At 40.7% G+C, this 23,707-nt stretch overlaps 1 protein-coding gene across 4 annotated transcripts in view; it reads left to right on the forward strand.

Annotated features, from left to right (window-relative positions):
- rptor (regulatory associated protein of MTOR, complex 1) overlaps positions 1 to 23,707 on the forward strand; it is a 158,804-nt gene that overhangs the window by 113,794 nt on the left and 21,303 nt on the right. For 3 of the 4 annotated variants that reach the window (XM_080029311.1, XM_080029310.1, XM_080029312.1), the window contains exons 22-28: positions 340 to 458; positions 5,541 to 5,644; positions 6,211 to 6,388; positions 9,359 to 9,469; positions 19,776 to 19,881; positions 23,145 to 23,259; positions 23,529 to 23,653. In XM_080029311.1, coding sequence (XP_079885437.1) covers positions 340 to 458; positions 5,541 to 5,644; positions 6,211 to 6,388; positions 9,359 to 9,469; positions 19,776 to 19,881; positions 23,145 to 23,259; positions 23,529 to 23,653 — 858 coding nt within the window. The remainder of the gene's footprint in view (positions 1 to 339; positions 459 to 5,540; positions 5,645 to 6,210; positions 6,389 to 9,358; positions 9,470 to 19,775; positions 19,882 to 23,144; positions 23,260 to 23,528; positions 23,654 to 23,707) is intronic. The other variant, XM_080029313.1, reaches the window with a different exon arrangement.

A 23,707-nucleotide genomic window follows, 5' to 3' on the forward strand; every position in this document is an offset into this window, starting at 1 on the left:
TGTGTAACTTGATTAATGATGTACATTACCTGACGCTGGAGGTCATTTTCCCTCTTCCACCTCAACACAACCAACAACAAAAGAAAAACAAGCGGCCCGCTAGCGTGATGTTAATGATGTCAATGTACTGTTAGCTCGGTTGCGCTAATGAACTTTGATGGAAGTAATGAGAGTTACAACCAGAGTGAGATGTACATGCCTATTGGGTTGTGTTGCGTGTGTCATATACTGTATATGAGAATGATGTGTGTGTACTGTCTAAAATCTCGCCTGGCAAGCAGTTTTTTTCATGTATGTTGATTGAACTATGTATTATTTGCTTGGTGCGTCTTTTCACAGGTGTGTCCTTCAACAGCGTTTACACTCAGATATGGAGAGTGCTGCTTCACTTGGCCGCGGACCCCTTTCCTGAGGTGTCAGACCTGGCCATGAGGGTCCTCAACAGCATAGCGTATAAGGTATGTTGTTGTTATTACTATGTTAAGCCAAGGGGCCGTGTCTTTTGAGATATCAGAACAGCGCTGGACACAAAACCCTCAAGTGAGGAGCTCAGGCATCGTTGCCACAGCCATCAAGGTGTTGTGCTTTCTCAAGCCTAGTTCAGACTACAAGATGTTTCTCGCTCACAGACAGTTCTCGGACATTGAACTCAATAATAATACACCGATGAAAGTTTGTAATAATACACTGGCATGCCAAACTTTTCACGATTTGTAACCCAAACAAAGCACAAAAGTTTTCATTATTACTTAACCTCCAACTCTTCTCTGGTGAAGCGGCAATCCTTGCTGCCTGTGTCCTCCCCATCAATTTATTTTGTCCAAATTCTTTTCTTTTTCTTCTTTGTATTTTTAACTACAAATCAGCGCACAAACGACTTGTTTCTTGCGGGAAATCCTTTGTTAGAAGACTCAGCCAACAGCATTCCCATCTCACGCATGGTGTCACTTCATTTCCTGTGTCACCTTTTGTTGTTTTGTCTTTTTGTCACAAAGCGTAGTTTGGAGACCAGACAGGAGATGCGTCATGGTAAAAGCTCAGTCATGTAGTGTGCTAACCAGTTGTGTAGTTACAGCAATCAGACCATGCTGAAAGTAGTCGTGTTGTGTGTCTGTAGTGGTTGATAAAATTGATTTTTTTTCTGCAGTTTCTGCATTTATTTACGTGTAACACAATGTAGATGTTAAGACTGACTTTCTGTCTCTGTATGTGTATGCTAGCTCTCTTTCAACACATGGTTATGCCGGTGGAAAAGATCCAGTTTCCAGCACACACGCCCCCACCCATTCCAAATGGCATTTTCTTCCTCCAAAAGGACATTACTTTTGTGCAAATGCAATTATGGGCCAATGACTCCCCCAGGCTCAGCATAATAGAGCAGAGCAAAAAGAGGCTGCCGTAACTTAAAGAGCCGTAATAACCACTACAGTCCAGCAGCCACGCAAACCCTGGGGCCAATTTTTTCGGTCCCCTCAGTTACCTACAGGAAAGCAGCATCTCTTGCAGTTAGGCTCCATACTGGCCTGCAATAATAAAGTGTTATTGCAATGCGCTGTCTGTGTGGCACCTCGACGCACTCCTGTAGTTTTAGTTTTCTTTGTTCCGGCTGACCTGAAGTCAACTGAGCAAAGATGGCCACCACTCGTACAGACAGCAAACACATTTTCAGTTCCATTTACAGCAAAAATCAGTATCGGCAGGTTAGACTCATTACAAATTCCTCAGGGATTGGCCGCGAAAATTGCAACCGCCGCACCCTAACCTGAGACTTGCCTTCAACATCTTGACTTCAAACTGAACTTGTCATAATAAGACCTGGGACATAGTTTTAACTTATTTCGAATGCCTTAAATGTAATTCAGCTACTTACTCGTGCTGGATGTTACTCTACCGAAATAATCTCACACACTCCTCTTTGGCTACAGTACATTATAGTCTAGCCAGCAAAGAAGTACATGCACACACCATTTGGTACTGGTGTCGTTCATGTCATATTATTCTGACACCAACATGAACAGCCACGTTCAAAGCTCTACCTATGTTGCATGAACAGTTTCAAAAGAAGAGACAATCTAAACACTATTTAAATGCCCTAAATCTAGAGCTACTGTAGAGGAGGCCCACATTAATTACTTTCTTGCAGGGAGCTGGTCAGAGACAACTTAATCAAAGAACATCCAACCTGAGTGCGCAAGTGTTAACATTAGCCTAACTGGGAAATTCATCTCTTTTAATTAGGGTTTTAAATGTCAAATGTTATTGATTTGTAATAAAGTGAACAAGGTCAGCAGCTTATTAAAATGTATTGGCCTCTCAGATGATGAAAGCATTAAATGTTTTTTTTAATGGGCTCCTCTTGATGCATAATGCTGCGCTGGTGAAAGTTATTGGCCCCTTTTTTTTCCCCTGTTATTCCCTGTCTTTTGGCTGTAACTGCTCAAGTTTGACGAGTAATGTCACAGGAGAAAAAAAGAGTATTAATACACTTTAAAAAAAAACTTTCTAAAAATGTAAATCTACTTTGTTTTCACCAGACAAGGAGGTATAATTAAACATCTGTAACGGTTTGAATGGACGGTGGGGAAGGCTCTACCACTTTAGCTCCTCTGAAGTTTGTTTACTCCACAAGAAAGAAAAAAAGTGCGTGGTCACAGTGAGAGAGGAGATTATGACCCCCGGAGACTTGACTCTTCTTCTTCTTCTTCTTCTTCTTTACCTTTCTTTACCTGACGCAGCACAAATCTTGTCTACTCACACGCTTATCCCATGACGCTCGTCTCACCGCGCCCCACATCCACCCTCCAATCAGCCCAACAATTTCATGTCATCATACATCAATGCACTTTTTCTCCATCCGGCATTTCAGAAGCCCCTTCAATAATTAAACAGTTTTTTTTTCTGAGCCCGTCATCAGCTTCCGCGCATGTTTTCCTACCAGAGCCCCTTGCTAATGGCCAAGCCTGCGTACACCTACTTGTTTGCTCACCTGACTCACTTTCCAGCCAATTAATGATGGAGTAGGTAAGGGGAAGGCACGATTAACATAGGAGAGCAAGCTGTTTTCCTAGCTGGTAATCGATTAGCCCCGTTTCCTGCTAATGCAAGGGGTTGTGTCTGATTTTCTGGAAAGCTGGTCAGCAGACGAGGCGTGAGGCCTCCCATGTTAACAAGATGTTTGTTTACCACTTGTTGATTGGCAAAGGTGTCGACAAATAATCCATGAACATGTTGCATGATTGCGTCATTTTCACTGATTTTCTGAGTATATTCTCTTTCCTTTAGGTGAGACACTGCACGTAAATAGGCTAAACAAATTCAACTTCTAGATATCATCATGAGCCTTTTCCAGTTGAATACTTACATTAAAAAAGTGTTTTTGTATTCATTTCTTTCAGAATTGGTTGAATAATAAATATGCAAATTTGGCAATATCTAATCTAATTATGCATCCATCCACGTTTTAATTAATATACTAATATGAGAGAAGATATGTTATGGAAGCAAAATAGCCGAAAATCTCAAATAGCCTGGAGTTTTTGCCTGCAGTTTCTCCCCTTAATGGGTAGAAATACACCATTTATAAGTGTTGCTGACTTGCAACACTTGGGACAAAATACAACGTTGTAATTGAAAGCACACTGACTGTTCAGGGAATACAGCCTGTGACCTTTTACAGCAGGATAGACTTTATGATCACTCATCCACCTAGCTGCCTCCTTTTCTTTCTTCTTCTTCTTTTTCTTCTTTTTTCTAAGATCCTTTTGTTTGAGCTTCTACCACAGTACAGTTGCACTTTCCTAAATCTCTTTCTTACTCTCAAATGAGCTCCAGAAGGATTATAGTGCTGCAGTGTCTAGCTCAAATGTCAAGTCTTTTTTCTGCTTGGTGTCTGCCATAGACTGCATATAAAAGAGTTGTCTGCTGTGCTCCTCTGCCTTTTATAGACTCAAGCATCGTCTTTATACAGTCACCCTCCAATTCATCAAACATTTGCATATCCTTAAGTTGTTTTCCTGCTTTTCTGCTTCATTTCTTTTCCGTCATATTGATCTTTCAGCTGCTCAGATAAGTGACTGAGCTTTTTTCCATACAAAACCTGTTCTTTGTGTTTCCCTGCTGTTTTGTTTCATTTCCTGTGGCTCTTTAATGAAGATAACCCTTGTTACAGATGTATCTTCCCCATCACAAAAGCAGTGGTGTGTGTGTGTGTGTGTGTGTGTGTGTGTGTGTGTGTGTGTGTGTGTGTGTGTGTGTGTGTGTGTGTGTGTGTGTGTGTGTGTGTGTGTGTGTGTGTGTGTGTGTGTGTGTGTGTGTGTGTGTGTGTGTGTGTGTGTGTGTGTGTGTGTGTGTGTGTGTGTGTGTGTGTGTGTGTGTGTGTGTGTGTGTGTGTGTGCCACAACACTGGCTCCTATTAGACTGTGTGTGTGTCCCTCTCGGTCTCTGACACACGCACAAACAAAAGATACAATTTACTAATTAGCATATATATCAAATCAAAGGAAATCCAAGCTAGTGTAATGTGTTTGCCTGTGCTAACTAGATTAACTGCACAGAATGTTCCCTCCACCTGGCTTGAGTAAACAACAAGTCTACTGTTCATCAGTGACTATTGTCTTTTATTAAGTTTACCCTTCCCTTGTGAGCATCCATTAGACAACTCACGATGAAGAGGTTGCATTACCTGCAACATTTAACGAGATAAAGTTCTGGAAATGTAGGCAAAACTTTTGTAAAGTGTGAGACTTTTAAGGCCCTGTTAAAGCAAGTAAAGTTATCCACAGTTTGCATGTATTTACTATAATCCTGGTCTGTCCTCAAACTTCAGTGGCTTTTGTCAACTTAAAAGCCTCATTCACACAAGCGGCCTTTCCCATTAATGTTGTGGCATTTTCCCAGGAAGAGGTCATGTGTGAATGACAGCCGAAAATCTGCTCTGGCAATTTCCCCGGCTCAGGACCTAGCAACATTGCTGGGAAAATGCCGGGAAGGCTGTTGTGTGTATGAACGCTGGAACATTGCCGGGAAAAGCATGTGATTATGTCCTTACGTGTGAAGAAAGGCAGCACCGATGATGACATATTTCACCTGCCATTTGTTCACAACAGCAGCAGCGCCTTGAAATTAAACCCTAAAACAAACATATTTTGTGTGTATAGCTCCATTCTTCAATAATGGCTGGAAATTGGACTAACACCAAAACTAGAGATCTCCTCTAGGTCCGCACAGGATGATATTGACCGTCAGCTACTTTGTACGATATACATAAAGCTTTATCTGGCCTAGATCGAAATTCTTCTTCTTTGTGTTGACTTTAACGGTGTAGACGCTACTAGGCGTATTACTGCCCCCCACTGGACATCTAGCATCACCTATACCGGCATTACCATGTCATGTGTAAACAGGCGCGAGATAGGAATGTTCTGGAATGGAGCTGCATGTGGGAACAGGGAGAATCACTAGAGGTGCCACAAATGTATTCCCCCGTAATTGACTGGGAAATGCAGCATGTGTGAAGGACACTATAATTTCTCTGTGGGCAGGCAACGATGAACGCTCGCCCTCAGAGGATCCTGGACTCCGGATCGCTCACCCAGTCGGCCCCAGCCAGCCCCACCAGCAAAGGCACGCACATCCACCAGGCCGGGTGAGAGAAGAGCTCTTACACACATGAACATCCAGAAAAAACTCATTACAGCAAAGCCCCATAACATATGCACACACAGCTCGCGCAGCCTTCCCACTAGAAAGACAGAGATACGATTTCATTTAATGAACTCGGCAGGAAACTTCAGCCGGAGAATTTTCACTCCTGAGAAAACCAATTGTTTGCAGGATAAAGCCCTTAAATTGCCATAATCCTGTTTCTAAGAGGGTTCTGACAAATGTTACTACTTAGCCCGATGCAGGCAACAAAATGAGAGGCCACACACAGAGTAAGAATAAATGACATTTACAGAAAATAGTCTGTAATTTTTGCTGAAGAATAAGCTACAGTAAAAGACAAGAGTAACGAGACAAAATTATCATACTAAATCCTTAATGTCAAACTGAACATGATATGATTTGTAAGATAAGAGACTTAGTGTTAACTATTTAAATTAGGCTTTCTGTGTGAGATCATGCCAATTGAGTGGAGCCTTTTACCTGTTTCTTTAGAGAATAAAAGGCATAAGCGATGTCCTCATCATTTAATCTTCTCTGTTCCTCCAGTGGGTCTCCTCCCATGCCCAGCACCAGCAGCTCCAGTCTGACCAATGAGGTGCCCAAACCCCCTACCAGAGATCAGCCGGCCACACGGTCTCCGTACACCCCCACATTGGGAGGACAGGCTCCCCACTCACACCAGTTCCCCCGCACTCGCAAGATGTTTGAAAAGGGACCTGAACAGGTACAGGATCGCCTGTGGAGGACATTTTTAACACCCTTCAGAATATTAACAAATAAATCATTTATATAACAAGTTTGTCTTTTGTTATATTTGATAAGAAGAATTCAGAGTAGATCAGAAATCCATTTCACAGCTTTGGGACCAACATCCAACTGTAACCTTTCTCTTCAAATGATAAAGCAACCCAAAATTGACTGTCTGGGTGACCATAGGGAGAGAAAAAAAATACACATAAGCCAAATCAACAAAGTTTGTCACGCCCAATGTAATTAAACACATGGCGTTTTTTTGTCTTTGACTGCGTGTAAGTCTTGGACGAAATAGCACTCTATTGGTTCACTTTCATTTAGAATTTTTTTTAACAGGAACATTTCAGTTCTAACAGGTGATTCAAAATATGGGATGATGATTCCTGCCTTCAGGATGGAAAACCGACCTGATACCATCTACTGCTTCCTTTTAAGAACATACCATTTGTGACAAGCCGTGTAGCAACGTCTTATTAGCGACTAGCCCATAACTCTGGGGGACAACTCAGATAGTACAGACATGACAACAGGTGAAGAGTGTAAAACCAATGGATGCGCTTTAAACTTCAAAAGAACAAGCTCAACAGTGCGTTCAACCATAACAGTAATAGTTTCTGAATTATTTGCGTTTTCCACTGTCAACCGTTGGAAAGAAACCAAAATAAGCCAACCGTGCTGCACCAATTTTTGTCTCCCTTTCGTTGTGGTACCAAGCGGTCCCAAAGGTTGAATGCTGGGATATTAGGTCAATAGGTCTGCAGCTGACTTTGAATGTACATCTGCAAATGACATGACGTATGTGGCTCAAAGCTGTGCAACACCATTTATACAAAAGCTGGCAATTAACATTACGCCGTCGGGATGTGATGTCAGAGCAATGTCTAAATGAATCATCAGATCACATCCCATAAGATTAACAGGACAATGGTCCGATAACAATTGGTTGATTGGTTCTTGTAGTCTTTGAAGTCAACATGGATCGGTGAATAATCTCATTAGATATGGTTGATCTCACAAGGGTAGATTGACACCTACACAAACCAATCAGAAGCTGCCCTACGCTTAATGGGACAATCGTTAGGTCTGAACGTGGGTCCTGATTGGCCTGGTAATTTTTTGACCAGACTCCTCCCTACAGAGATTGGAGAAAGTCCAGACTGATCTGCGGGAGTGAAACAAATGTGAAGAACGCGCAAGGTCATGCTGGTTTCGCCAGGCTTAGGAAATACACCAGCACCAACAGTTTTACAATATCTTCCACTTGTCTTTGGGAACTTAGACAGTGCAAATGATTTTAAATCAGAAATAGTTGCACCTCAATCCACAATAAAAACTATTTAATCTTACCAATTGTCATAATTAACTTTTGTTAAGTTGCAATAACCATCTTTACGTATTATCTTTCTTCACATCCTCTGCCTTGCTCACGCATTTGCCTGTTATAACAATCTTGTGTTGTCATGGTTGAGCAATATTCTTCAACAAACAGTAAAAACTGTTCAAATCTGTCAAACTTCTCTTTGGGGCTACACATGTGTACTATAGCTTCAACAATGTCCTTAGCAGACAAATGAAACTTATAGGCCCTTTTACACCTGCTGTTTGCATCATCAGCAGGAGTTTTGTTCGTTGCTGTCAGTCCACGTCATCTTGCTTCGTAGCACTGCGTGTCAGAATGTCACCTTTTCTTTTCCTGCCATGGCTCGTGACCTTGCGTTGTGGAAGGGGCTGAGGCGATCGTTGCTTGCTCTGTCTCGGCTTTGTCGTAGGCTGTCATCAGCGACTTGAAAAGTCTAGGGTGGTGAAGCAAAGTCTAGTTCGGGATCAAGCTGCCGGAACCAATTCCTTGATGTGGATTTTTCAGCTTCATCTTGTTTCTTATCTTCCTTTTCTTTAGCCGGAACTTCTATCTCAATTCTTCTTCCTTCCCTTAACTCCGCCTCCTCGCTCCACATCCAATGTGCCTTCCAGTTCGCCTATAAAGGCTTATCTCTCCATTTCCTTTTGGACTAAGGTGCATGCTTTTCTGCGGATCTCTGTTCTTCTGTAGCCACACATGTCTTTAATTGTTCCAATTGATTTAAACTAAGGCTTCTGCTTGTTGCAAATCCAAGTTTGATGCATAAGGGAAGGTGCACTTCATCTTTAAGGATCTTTGGTTTACTGTCTCCTTCAGATTTCAGTTTACTCTGAATCTTAACCCTTCCTTCTGAGATGACTACAATGTAACCAAGACAGATCTGTGTGCAAGTACTTACAGTATGTGAGATTTCACCGGTTTTCCAATAACTAAATCAACTCATTGTCTCTATATTTTTTGGTGTACGTCTATCCCGAAATACCGTATTGGATGCCTCAGGGAGGAATCCTCCTATCGATTAACTGGTGTCTTGTTCTCCTGGGAGTGCGGGTCACACGTCAAATCCCGTCCTCGTCGCCAAATGTGTGGCGGAAATTTGAATTCCCTTGAGAAATGTATAGATAAATCATTCATTTAACAAGTTTGTCTTTTTTGGAACAGTAACACAAAGAAGATACTCACCTGATATATATATGACCTTTAACCCCTTCAGCTCTTCCTAACATCTTTGAGTTGTTCTTCTCCCGGCAATTTGATTACCTCTCATAAACTATGCAACCATTAGCTTAATCCTCCTTCAATTAGGCTGACATTCCAGACTCCCATTCGCTCAGCGTATCTGGGTCTCACCTTTTTATATGCATCCAATACAATGTAGACACAGAATATAAGGCAGACTATATTAGAACACATGATTATAAGATAAATTTACATAACATTTCCTACTGTATGAGCCTTTCTGTCCTACACAGGCTGATCTAGACACAAATCATCACATGCAAGCTTTAACTAGAAATGTTTTTGTCCAGTTTAACTTTTTTGAATTGCTGAAATGTTTGTGCTATGTGTGTGTGTGTATAGGCATCTGAGGACGGTGACGAGCCGGGTGGTCACAGGCACTACATCTGTCCCACACTCCAGACGGGCCTGTGTGATTGGAGCGCCAAGTATTTTGCCCAGCCTGTCATGAAGGTATGGTCACCGCATGTCTTCTCTTGCATGTCCATCCATCGCATCTTTCTACCGCCTTAATGCTGGCCCCTTACTCTGCCCTGCCAGAGTCACAGGACAGTCCCTTTATATGAATGTGTATTTAGTTGGTTTCAATCAAATAATAAGCCACAAAGTCAGTGATCATTTTAAGGCCTTTGATAGATTGCTAGGTAACACATTACTGAATGAGAAAAGAAAGATACCTCATCCATCTGTAACCCTCTTTTAAATCAATTATTGAAAGACCTGTTTTATTATTCTTCCGTTTAGCTATCTTGTGTTTGAACAGCACGTATAAAGTGGTTGCCACAACAAGCAACAAAGATGTACTGATGTTATGGGTATATTTTCATTTTCACGTTTAAATATGTATTGGACGTGGTGCCATAAGTGCATCTCTGTCATGCATTCTTACAAAGGCTTCAAGGAAGACGTTATTTAAAAGTGGAAGTTCGAGGGTGACATGGAGGAGAATATAGATAGTGTTTGAGAGTTTGGGAAGAAAAAGTTAGTAAGAAAAATATGAGAAATTTCTGTGTGCGTGACGGAGAAAGTGGCTGATACAGAGAGAGAGAGAGAGAGTGAAGAGAAAAGTAGATTTTAGTCGAATAAATTATTTACAAGGCACAGAGATTTGAGGCAAAACAAAATAGAAAGATGAGTATGGAATGAAATCAGTATCAATATTAATGAATGCACAGAGAATGATTCACACTTGTATTTTGTGATTTATATATAAATGACTCTCTTCTCACAAATACATTTCAGTGCACACACAAATGAAAACCGTCATATATAAATGTAAAATAAATCCATTTATAAGAAAAACGTTTCACAAACACATTTCCGATCCACACACAAATGTGTATTGTTTTAAATAAATGTTATATAAATCCATAAATATATTAATTTAAAAAAGATTTGCAATTTTCATCAAAAATGTGTTTGGATGTTGTTACATTTATATACAAACTGTTACATTTGAATTTACAAAATGCTTTTAATTTGTGAACTTCCTTGCATTCATGTGTGAATTGGTCTGTATTTGTGTGTGGAATTTTGAGACTCCCCTGAGGTCGCTGGTTTCACAAATGTGTTTTTTTCAACCAGGAACTACCTTTAGCCAATCGGATGTCTTCCTCGTTTTTAGCCAATCACATGAGCGCAGTCTCACAAGGGTCCGTTTACGCCCAGAGACAGAGGACGGTACGGCACGACTGAATGAGCTCAACCTCAATGCATTATTTTTAAAACTGCTGTGGAGTTGTTTAGCCGCAGTGGACCACGTTTTTGGTGAATCATAAACGAGTCACCAAAAATTCCAGCATTTGCAGCGTCCATTTCTCCAAAGAAGAGTTTAGTAACTTTGGCTAGAAGGCTGCTGGCTTTGCAGAGCAGCTATGTCTAGCTGATACCTGCTGGAGCTGCCTTTCTTTACTTACTACCGACCCTGTGCTGATTGCCGATCATGTAAGTCACTTATCAGCTTAGCTGTACATTACATTTTACTGTCTCATTAGCTTTAGTTATGCTACTACAGTGTATTTCACTTGTGTGTGTTGCTAACATTTAGCCCTAGGCCCAGTGTTTGAAGCTAACGTAGCTAACGTTGTTATCATAGTAGCCTACTACCGAATGTTTATTTTTAGCAGGTCATGCTAGCTACCTTGATGACAATCACACAAAATATAGCCACTGAATTAAGAATTGTATTATACCCTAACAGAATATCTCTGTATTACAGCCAGCCTATGCCAGAGTGAATGCTAGTGTTGAGGGCTAATGCAACATTGAGCCTGAACCTCTCATCTCAACCCGGGACCCTGGAAGACAGACGATGTGACCTACACCTGCAGTAGTTAAAGAACCATGGAGACGAAAAGGAACAGAGGTATGATGAAGAATCTACTCATGCTAATGTAGTTAAAGATATCCTAAACTGCATAGAACTCTCTGTATATTATATTTGATTGTTTCACTTAATAAGCTTTTTAGGTGAACAAGCAGACTGCATTTATTCTTCTCATAAGGACTGTTTTCTTCAGTGTCATCATTGTAAATATATTCAATTTCTTCTTAAAAGCAGAAACAAGGTTTTACTCAAAGACATCTCGAAGTGCATCTTCACAATCTCACAAAACTATGCATACCCCTTAGACCTTTCCACATGGATAAATCACACGTACATTTATTTTATTGGGATTTCATGTAATAAACCAACACAGCATTGCTTATAATTTATATTTATATTTAAATAAATAAAAAAAAATGAAAAGTGTGGCTTGTAAAATAAGTTCAAGTGGTATGAATACTTTTGCAACCCACTGTAGATCATTTGACAACAGTTAGCCAGGCCTGTGTGTGTTAACCATAAGCAAACCTTTACCTATTTTCTGTCACTGTGCTTTTGTTTTGCAGTTATCAAGAACTGGACGAGAAAGGACAAAGTGTTTTTGTGGAAGTGTCCTGCTCAAAGACCTACTGACTTCAAACTCTTTAAATAAAGCCTCACATATTTTCATTCAACGCTGTGTGCATGTGTATTTATGCATTTTCAAATAATTATTTTAATTATAATATAATTGAAGTGTAATAAATGATGAAGCATTTTCAAATAGTAGATACAGTATTATTGAAGAATGATGGATATTGAGTTATCTAGTAAGCTGCTTTCCCTCTCAAAGGCAGGGTTCCATAATGTGCCCTGTAGAGCAGCTTCTAAGGCATAAGGGTTGAGAAACATTTGGTTCAAGGCCTTGAAGAAGCGTCCTGCACTTTGGAGGCTCCTGAAGCACCTCGTTCCTGACCTGGAGAAAGTATTATTGTACAGGGACATGCACTGGTACAGCAACAATGTTTTTCATAGTAAAAGTAATTTAGTTTATGCTCCTTCAGCCAAGGTAAGCCATCACAGAATATAGATAAAGAGATTTGAGAGGTATAATACATTTATTATTTACTGCACACCAATGTTACAAACTGCAACATACAATTTCAAATAGTTACTGTCGTCGTCTGGGACTCTCCACGGGAACACCTGCAAGTACAATATGTTGTTTGTTAATTGTTTATTGTACATACACTATAAGATTAGCATATGTATTCATAAGTACCTGATCTGCATCCAAAGTATGAAAATGAGGCAACCAGAGGACACTCCTGGACAACACCTTGATGACTTCCAAGTTGGAGGTCTGGTACAGTGGGCTGAGCTTCAAGATGTCTTTGAGTAAAACCTTGTTTCTGCTTTTAAGAAGAAATTGAATATATTTACAATGATGACACTGAAGAAAACAGTCCTTATGAGAAGAATAAATGCAGTCTGCTTGTTCACCTAATAAGCTTATTAAGTGAAACAATCAAATATAATATACAGAGAGTTCTATGCTGTTTAGGATATCTTTAACTACATTAGCATGAGTAGATTCTTCATCATACCTCTGTTCCTTTTCGTCTCCATGGTTCTTTAACTACTGCATGTGTAGGTCACATCGTCTGTCTTCCAGGGTCCCGGGTTGAGATGAGAGGTTCAGGCTCAATGTCGCATTAGCCCTCAACACTAGCATTCACTCTGGCATAGGCTGGCTGTAATGCTGTAATACAGAGATATTCTGTTAGGGTATAATATAATTCTTAATTCAGTGGCTATATTTTGTGTGATTGTCATCAAGGTAGCTAGCATGACCTGCTAAAAATAAACATTTGGTAGTAGGCTACTATGATAACAACGTTAGCTACGTTAGCTTCAAACACTGGGCCTAGGGCTAAATGTTAGCAACACACACAAGTGAAATACACTGTAGTAGCATAACTAAAGCTAATGAGACAGTAAAATGTAATGTACAGCTAAGCTGATAAGTGACTTACATGATCGGCAATCAGCACAGGGTCGGTAGTAAGTAAAGAAAGGCAGCTCCAGCAGGTATCAGCTAGACATAGCTGCTCTGCAAAGCCAGCAGCCTTCTAGCCAAAGTTACTAAACTCTTCTTTGGAGAAATGGACGCTGCAAATGCTGAAATTTTTGGTGACTCGTTTATGATTCACCAAAAACGTGGTCCACTGCGGCAAAACAACTCCACGGCAGTTTTAAAAATAATGCATTGAGGTTGAGCTCATTCAGTCGTGCCGTACCGTCCTCTGTCTCTGGGCGTAAACGGACCTTTGTGAGACTGCGCTCATGTGATTGGCTAAAAACGAGGAAGACATCCGATTGGCTAAAGGTAGTTCCTGGTTGAAAAAAACACATTTGTGAAACCAGCGACCTCAGGGGAGTCTCAAAATTCCACACACAAATACAGACCAATTCACACATGAATGCAAGGAAGTTCACAAATTAAAAGCATTTTGTAAATTCAAATGTAACAGTTTGTATATAAATGTAACAACATCCAAACACATTTTTGATGAAAATTGCAAATCTTTTTTAAATTAATATATTTATGGATTTATATAACATTTATTTAAAACAATACTCATTTGTGTGTGGATCGGAAATGTGTTTGTGAAACGTTTTTCTTATAGATGGATTTATTTTACATTTATATATGACGGTTTTCATTTGTGTGTGCACTGAAATGTATTTGTGAGAAGAGAGTCATTTATATATAAATCACAAAATACAAGTGTGAATCCTTCTCTGTGCATTCATTAATATTGATACTGATTTCATTCCATAGATGAGAGAGGGCGCACCAAATAGAGAAAGCAAGAGATGATGAAAATAAAATATTTGAAAAGAGAGAGAAGACACCAAGGGGCAGAGCTTGGTGGAAGGAGAGTGTGTGAGGAATAGGGGGAAGAGAGGAGTTAAAATTGAAGTGAAGAAGAACAGGGTGAAAAGGAAGACGAAGAAAGACGTGTCAACAAGAGGTGATGAGAAGAAGCAGAGAGCTGATTGGATGGAAAGAGTGAGTGAAAGAGCAGGCAGAAGAGAAGGAAGAGGATTAAGAGAGCTTCTTTTTTTTGCCATAGAACGCTGTGTTGGCAAAATTTGAGTGCTGCCATAAAACTCCACTTTATTACAAATGTGTGTGTGTGTGTGTGTGTGTGAGTGAGTACACCTCATTGTCTGCACGCAGGTTATCATATCACTGTGTCAGCACCATGAAAGCAAAATGTGTGTTTCACAGAGAAAGCGTATCCACACCATGTCTGGCTTACAGGATGTAGATAGCTGGTGTAAAGATGCCCACCGTTTTAGGACAAAAATGGCCCCTTCCTGTTTGTGGCTTTACCGTGTTAAGCTCCCTAGCATTGCAGGAAAAAAACTGAAAAGTGCGGGCGTGTGTGTTTGTGTGCAGCACTACACATGCTCTTGTCCCGTTAGTATACAACAGCCTGCCTATACATCACTTGAAGAAGAAAATAAAATTAGTTATATTAACTGTGGTCGACTCCACACATCTGACATTACACTGATGGAATGTTGTTTAACACTGTTTATTAACTGTGAAGACTTTAAAATACATGTCACAAAAAGGACCCATAATATCATTATTACCCCGCTGAGCTACAGAGATTTAAAAGGTGCCCAGCGGCACTATAGGAGGGAAAAGTGGAGAAAAGCTCAATATTATGCAAATGACGCAACGTGAGGCGCAGCCAGGCGAGAGGCAGTCACAGTGCTTATACTGCCCCGTGGAAACAGAAGCACAGAGTTGTTTACTACTCATCCCCAGTACAGATACAAGACCATACTGTTAGATCAGGAGGAGGATGGGAAATGTATAAATAAGAACACTAGCACTTACAAACTATATAGTGGTGATACTTTACTTGCAGACATATACACCAATACAGATTCAAATAATCTAAAATATTGGTACGTTTAATAGGAAAATAAAAAGTTGTGTTATTATAATGTATAGGGGAGAACGGGGTAATTTGTCACATGGGTTGGATGTCACATTCGTTATATCTCGCCACCAGAGCGCGCTAGCTCTGAAATGTTGATATAAAAAAGGTCCAGAATTGGGATCAGAGGTCACATACATAGACTTCCTTGGAGGAAGACAGCTGCATTTCAGGTGAGAGGATGTTTTGTGTTTTTCATGTCAAATTCAAAATATTTTGCTTCTCAGTATTTTTCTTCTAGGCTTTTACACAATGGGTTTATAACAAAACACTTGTTACCCTCAGAAAGTGTGAAGGGTAAACTATAGTTTAGATTGTGGTTAGCAAGCTAATTAGTTGTCAGATGGTTGTTGGCCTTGATGCTAGCAAGAAATTCAAGTTGGGGTTGGTCGTCAAATTTTTTGGGGGGTTGGTTGTCACATGTTATCTCAAGGCTGCAGCCAGAAAAGGAACCCAATAACGAAAGAAATTGTCAAGCTGTATCCTCACTGACACCCCAGAGAAGGAAAGAATAGAGCAGGAAAAGGCAGCTAGCAAGCAAAAGAAAAAAGGGCAACAAAATCAAAACAACCCAGTGCATCCCAAACTAGACCAGCTGCCAAGGCTACAGAACGTTATGTAGGCCTATTTGTCAACTTGACAATGCAATTAAACATTCAAATTTGGTTCTGCCTCCTTGCCTTCTTTTTAAGATTTTTCCCATTAAGATAACATTGTGACAAACAACCCCATAGTGTGTGACAACCGACCCCTTGATGGGGTTGGTTGTCACAATGTGTCAGAGTGTCTTTGATGGTAAATTACTTCTTCATTACAATAAGTTGGAAAAAAAGAGAGACACACATTTCTAGCCAACACCTTAAGCTTCAATTTAATGTAGGAATGGCTATTGACAGATGTTGTGGTGATGAGCAATTCTCACTAGAGTAAAAAGTGTGCCTACTTACCCCGTTCTCCCCTAATGCCGTGACACATATTTAGAATGCTGCAGCATCCTACAGCGAATACATGAAAAATTAACTCGGGGACACAATTGGGAACATTTATTTTTCGCTTCACTGTGTCCTTATTATATCTCCTGGCCTCTTAATAACATTGTCATTTTGGGAAAGTTATATAACATATTGTGATTATGCTACAATGACTTACTGTCTACCACGTAATTGCGCATGCTAGCAACAACACATTTTCACATTACTAAAGTCTGTGCTGGTCAAGAAATTTCTTCAGGGTTAATGGCGCAACTTGAAACCAGTGAGTTGTTAGCAAGAAGTTAGAAATGACATACATGACAATGAAATGTACATACAAACACAGTAGTTTCCAACCTCGCTAATGCTGTTTTGGCTTAATTCAAGTTGCTTGATCTTGCAGAAAACATTGTCAGAGGAATGCAGGATATTATAGCTCCATATTAATGTTAATTGTTAAGGAATGGGGGGGGGGTCAAAAATCACACTCTTAATGTTTGGGCCTCATGTTCACATTTTGCCAATATATTACACCAGTGATTTTATTTTATCCACTGTATGTAGTGGAGAATTAATGTCTCAAGCTCACACAAACAACATACAATTTTTACCTCAGGGTCTCATTATGCGTTACATTAGCAGCTGACACTGTGCACCGTGCAGGACCACCATCCTGGAAACAACAGTATCCTCTTACCTTGACACACACACACACACACACACACACACACACACACACACACAGAGCTGTGGGAATACATCAGCCTCAGTCTGCCTGCTAAATCTCCTCTAAGGATTCTTAATGCCCTAGAGACACAACGTGATAAACAGACAGGTCTGACATGACTACACACCCACAGAAACACACGCAATTTACACACCATGGCATACACAAATATGTCATATATTTATGATAAGTTCCCATCAGAGGTGTTGTGTTTCCCTTAAAGCGGATACGAGTAACATTTAAATATCTTTTAAACAACCTCATGTTTCCTCTGATAATCATAAATTACCTTTAACAGCAAACGAGACCATCAGTGCAAAGAAAGACGTTTTTATATAGTTTTTATTACTGCTTTTGGTCTGGTCGCACACCCAGTCCGATTTTCGGTTCGCTCGTGCAGGCTCTATGGTCACATATCCGTATTGGTTGCAGATTTCAGTGTGGCGCTGCAACGCGATTTGAGAAGCCTATCCCTCCAGGTGAGGGAAGGGGAGCGGGAGCCTTGTTTGAGACAGTTATTTGTCGTCATAAATGACTGATAACGGGGCTGAACCATCAAAGAAAAAAAAGAGAATGCAATGAAGAAAAGCGAAAAGGGAGAGTGAGTGATAGGCGGGCGGGAGGACGTTGCCAAGCAACGTGTATACAATTTCACGAGAGCGAAACTAGACTGCTAAATGAATGAGCGGTTGGTACTAACACAAAGTTTGCTTTGCTTCACCATCATCAGATAACCATTATCTGAAATAGTCATTATTTACATCAACAACACAAACACATTACCTCATCGTGATCCATAGTCTACTAACTGCCGTCTCTCATTCATTCGCTTTCTGTGAGGACACAGCTCCGTGAGAGAGAGAGTAGTTAGGTGACGCTGCTGAATCAACTCATTGCAAGCAGGTGTGTGTACTGACTGGCATTAGTTGATGCAGTGTCAAAACCACTCTCACGGAGCCGAAAAGAGTCCTCACACTTTCAACACACGAACATGCACTATATTGCGCCCTTCTCAGTCCACGCTCACGCGCCTGGCACGAGCATTTGCGACAGCGGGCGTCGTAAAAATACTACCGCTTTTGTCCAAAGGGGACGCCAACGTGCCATCTTACTCGTAGTGCCTTTAAAGCAACATACAAATGGGGAGGACATTACAGGAATATTGATTTCACACAGTAGTAGTATAGTTACATGACAATGTAGCTGTGTGTGGGTGTGTGCATATTTGTTAATGTGTGTGTTTGTGTGAATGTCAGGCTGTTTAGCATTCAGTGGGCGTGGGATGCCTCGCTGTTGAAATGTGCTTAATAAGCACACACTGGGAACCAGCTCTTGAAAACACACATTATTACAGTTTTTCTGTTGATTGTTTATTTATCCATACAAAATGTAGAATAACAGCAAATTAAAGTTTTAAATGTGGGACTTTCAGACTTTATACCGAAAAAATTAATATATAAATCAGCTTTATATTACAGGCCGCATATTAAATGTCATGTTAATTGTGGGAGTCATTCTGTTCCATTAAAATAAAGCGGGAACACAATCTGTGTGGGCCATTGTGTTACATAAGACTGATTGAAGCTAATACTTTTCATATTGTCCCTCTGCTCAGCAGATGTGATCAGACGTGATTGCATTGCACAAAGTGAATTTGACACCTCAACTCGTTATCTGAGTAAGCTCATGAGCTTCATTTAACATTGTAGCTGGGGAAAGTAGTCCTGGCCTGCAATGTGTTGAGGAAAGTGACGAAAAACTTTTAGATTTTCAATTTGCTAAATGGTGCAGTCTGAGAACAAACTGTGTCTTAAAGGGATAGCTGAACATTTTGAGAAACAAGCTCATTTGCTTTTCTTTTGGTATTAGATGAGATGGATATCAATCTTCTGTCTGTGTGTGTTTAGTATTAAGCTAGAGTCGGGCCATAGCCTCTATCCTTAGAACCTCCATTCAAATGAGGAAAATCTCACCAAGAAGTCTATAACTACTTACAACCTTGTATCTCATTTGCTTGATCCATACATAAAAATGTATTTTTATGATTTTTAGCAGGAGTTACTGGCTGGGTCTATTGCTAGTTTGGCAAACAACAGTCAAGCACAGTGACCTTGCCTCCGTTACAACCTGGATGCTCGTTGACCATATATGGCAACCAGGCCTATAGCAGTAGACACGTGTACAGCAGCTCTGCTCTCATGTGGGATATAATCCAATTTTCTCTTCTTTTATTTCATTCATTCTCATATCCTGCAGAAAAGAAAACTCTATTATTCACTGTTCCATTCTTTATCACACACTGTTCCTGTCCCTCAATGCAAGAAATTTCCCACAGAAATACCTTGGAGGGGCAGCAGCAGCTGAATCACACGCAGTACGTTCAAACAAGCTCTGTGTGTTCTTCTGTTTGCATTCTGAATTAGAAAACCCAGTTTGAAACAGGTGTGTCGGGGAGAGAAACAATTGTGTTTATCTCATGCTTTCACTGTTTTCCTGTGTTCACTATGTTTAAATCCCACATGCTCTTTCCTCAAATTCAAGAGTGATTTGTTAATGTTGTGTTAATGTTGATATAAGCGTGTATTGTGTACCGTCCAAATTGTATTGTGATGCTTTGGCAACATTATTATGGAAACTTTCAAGCCAATAATGCCCCTTTTGTATTGAATTTAATTGATTAGCATATCTCTCTCACTCTCCTTCTGTTGTTTTTTTTTTAAATTTACTTTTTCAGATCCCAGAGGAGCACGACCTGGAGAGTCAGGTGAGGATGGAGCGGCAGTGGAGGTTCCTGAGAAACACTCGGGTGAGAAGGCAGAGCCGAGGCATCACTCAAAAAGGTTAGTGACACACACACACACACACACACACACACACACACTAGAGTTGGGCAGTGATACCGTATCATACATCCAACAAATCGGTAAAATTCTAAAATGTATGAGAACTAGAAATACATAAAACATTATAAGCTACACAAATCCGTATTTTCTTTATTAACAGTGGATTAAATGACTAAGTGTAATGTGAATAGGGATACTCCGGGGGTCGTCGCCCCACCTTGAGGGACCCAGGTTGATCAGTTTAAGATGAGAGGATGTCATTTAGCCTGAATCATGTTTAGTTGAACCCTCTTTAGAGCCTTGATAAGGGCATCATCTGGGTGATATCCAGCCACAGGTGCAGATGGCCCAGCTTTGTTTCACCTGGTTAATGAGTGAGCAGATGTTTTGCAGAGAGGAGAGAGGCTTGATTAAAAATCAATCCATAATCAAAAATGAGTCACGATGGGGCGCTCCGGTGGCGTAGTGGATAGAGCGTGTACCATATTGGCTCTGGCCTTCGTTGCAGTGGTCGCGGGTTCAAATCCAGCCCGTGGGCCTTTACTGCAGGTCATCCCCCCCTCTCTCTCTGTATCCCCATTTCAACTCTGTACTATCTAATAAAGCTTGAAAATGCCAAAATATAAATAAAAAAAGTCACGACACACCAATCAAACACACACACAAACCTAGAAACACTCCTACACATTGAAAAGCCTGGGTTGCCAGCATGCGCACAGACAGACTCCTCAAGTGAAGTCAGAGCTTCCTCAAACAGAATTACTAACAACGTCAATGGTAGCCCCCTCTACGCACAAACACAAACACACACGCACACACACACACATACATGATCAAAGAGTCACGAGGCGATCGGCGTCAGAGCATCAGCTCATTCACATTCCTCTCTCTCTCTTTCTAACGCTACACTAAATCAATGAAACCCCCTCTATACTCAGTTTTGGGAAGAAAAAAGTAGTAGTAGGGTTGCCCTCATTCAGTCTGTTCTCTGCACAGAGGAAACAGAGTGAGGGAGGGATGGAGGGAGGGAGAGGAAGACTGAGGACAGAGAAGGAAGCAGGAAAGCTAGAGACATATTTTAGCCTGTTAACCTGATTTGACATGGAGTTTCCCTTCTTCTTGATCTCAATCAAATGATCAATCAATCTTTATTTAAGTGCAGAATCACCATGCAGCATAGTTCTTTAATTCTTTTTTAAACACCCATATTAAAAACACCAATATTTAGGCTTATAGCAAGCAAATAACATAAAATATGTCAAACAACGTAACCACATTATAACATCAATGTTAAAAGGCCAAATGCTATGGTGAGCTGTACTTAACTGAGTAGAGGTAGATTTTCAGTCACGATTTTAAGATTTCAACATAATTTGCATCCTCAATTTAGTAATGGTAGGTCAAGGAAATACTCTGAAGACAACTGATGTATTTGTTAACTGAGGGAATCACCAGGAGAACCGCATTGAAAGAGCGAAGTATGGTGCGAGACCATACAAGCAAGGCCGTATAAGCTTTAGCTTGCACTGGTAACCATTGAAGAGATCGGTGTTAAGTGGTTGAATTGTCTATAAAGAAACTTGGAGGACCAGATTAAAGGACATTACAATAATCTAGTATGAAGGATAGAAATGTATGTATAAGGGTGTTGGCATCATGCAGTCATACAATAGCTGCCGTCCACCAATGCAAACCAAACACACAGCACCAAACAATGTAGTAGCAAAACAATGTTGGTGATCGTGCTCAGCTTCTGTCTGTCTACTTTTTTTCCCCCTCCAAATGCATTTTTAACCAACTCGGCTGCATCTGCTATGGAGTCACGTTGGATTTTTTTTTTTTGCCCCCCATTCTTCTTCATCTCATTATGGACTGTCTCGAGAGTGCACTCAGGTAGCCAAGGACAGGGGACTGGTAAAGCCAATCTGAGCCGTTGCCATGACAACATATGGTACCGCTGCTAATGCTGGCACAGTATTAAAACTCCCATGAATCTGCCAGAGGGATACAACAAACGAGACATGTTTTTCTACTCTGAATCTCCAGCACAATAGCCTGTCCTCTGTTATCTTGTTTTTTCTTGCATTTGCTTTTCCCACTAATTGTTATATTATACCAGTAATGGTGTTCTCCTGCCTCCCTCCGTTACGAATTCTTAATTTCCCCGCTGACACGATCACATTTCCATCTGAATGTAGAGAATACTCTTTAAACAACAAATTCTCAGAGCATCCATTAAATAAGCCATCTTCAATTACAGCACTTTGAGCTTAAATTACAGCTCTCTTACAGCGTGTGTATTTAAAAATGTGCGAATACATTTTTTATTGCGTACTTTTATCTGTAGTCTGAACCCTTGCTCTCTCATTAACTTGTCCCTATATAGTACACACTCAGTAGTTTGCTAAATGGTGAGGACTGTATTGAGATTTCGGGTTCTTTCTAATATCATCATTTGCATCATCTCTGAGAGGTGTGGAGTCACCCAACGGTCATTTTCACATCTATAAAATGCAGCACAATTGCATTGTGGGATTGTTAGCATGCAATGGGCTAGTTTTGTATACGGCACGTTATAGTGAATAAATGTCCCCATACAGAATTGGGACACTATAGTAAAATGGCAGATAGAAAATCACATGAAAGACTAAAGTCCATTGTTGTCCACCAACACACATCAGTGAGCCACACTGTTGGACTGGGTGACATGTTCCTTGATTACCATTAAAGGGATAATTCAGTATTATTGAAGTGGGGTTGTATGAGGTACTTATGGGGGTCAGCGCAGTCACGATAAGGAGTCTGGTTGTCACTTCGCTGTAGCAGAAGGCAGCCTGTACCGGCGGCAAACTAAAGCAGTGAAACAATCCTTTTCTTTACATACAATTGAACAGATATTTATTACGTAAGCATTTATATATGTGGTGGGGAGAAAAATGAAATTCTGCTGGCCTCCACTGCAACAGTACAATGCTGACTTCTGCTACAGTGACGTCTCCCCTAAGCTCCTTATATACTGTATATATATATTATAGTGACTGCGCTGATCGTCATCCCATAGGATAACAGACTTACTATGCATAAGTACTTCATACCCCACTTCGAAAATTCTGAACTATCCCTTTAATATGGACACTGTAGTTTAGGATTTAACATAAGCCATCCTGCTGCCTGAAATCGCCAGTACAACCAATGTCTATGAATCCGCACCTACTCATTCCCATTCTGGATTGGTCTCCTGTCCCCCCACTATGTTACAGGTGTCTCTCGTCTGGATGATCAAATATTCATCAACCGTAACCCGGGAGTGCCTTCTGTTGTCAAGTTCCACCCATTCAACACCTGCATCGCCGTGGCCGACAAGGACAGCATATGGTCAGAGACACAAGAACGCACATTCACAGAAAATTGCTCTCATGATTCAGTTTCAGTTTAATGGTTTGGAATTAGAGTATAACAGTACGTGTACGTGTGTGTGTGTGTGTGTGTGTGTGTGTGTGTGTGTGTGTGTGTGTGTGTGTGTGTGTGTGTGTGTGTGTGTGTGTGTGTGTGTGTGTGTGTGTGTGTGTGTGTGTGTGTGTGTGTGTGTGTGTGTGTGTGTGTGTGTGTGTGTGTGTGTGTGTGTGTGTGTGTGTGTGCCATAGTTTCTGGGACTGGGAGAAGGGCGAGCGGCTGGACTACTTCTACAACGGAAACCCGCGGTACACTCGCATCACAGCCATGGAGTACCTGAACGGACACGACTGTTCACTACTGCTCACCGCAACAGGTTTGAAACGCTTATGCACATGATAGATAGATAGATAGATAGATAGATAGATAG

Source organism: Ammodytes marinus (genome assembly GCF_949987685.1).
Source record: "Ammodytes marinus genome assembly, chromosome: 6".
Lineage (NCBI taxonomy): Eukaryota > Metazoa > Chordata > Actinopteri > Uranoscopiformes > Ammodytidae > Ammodytes > Ammodytes marinus.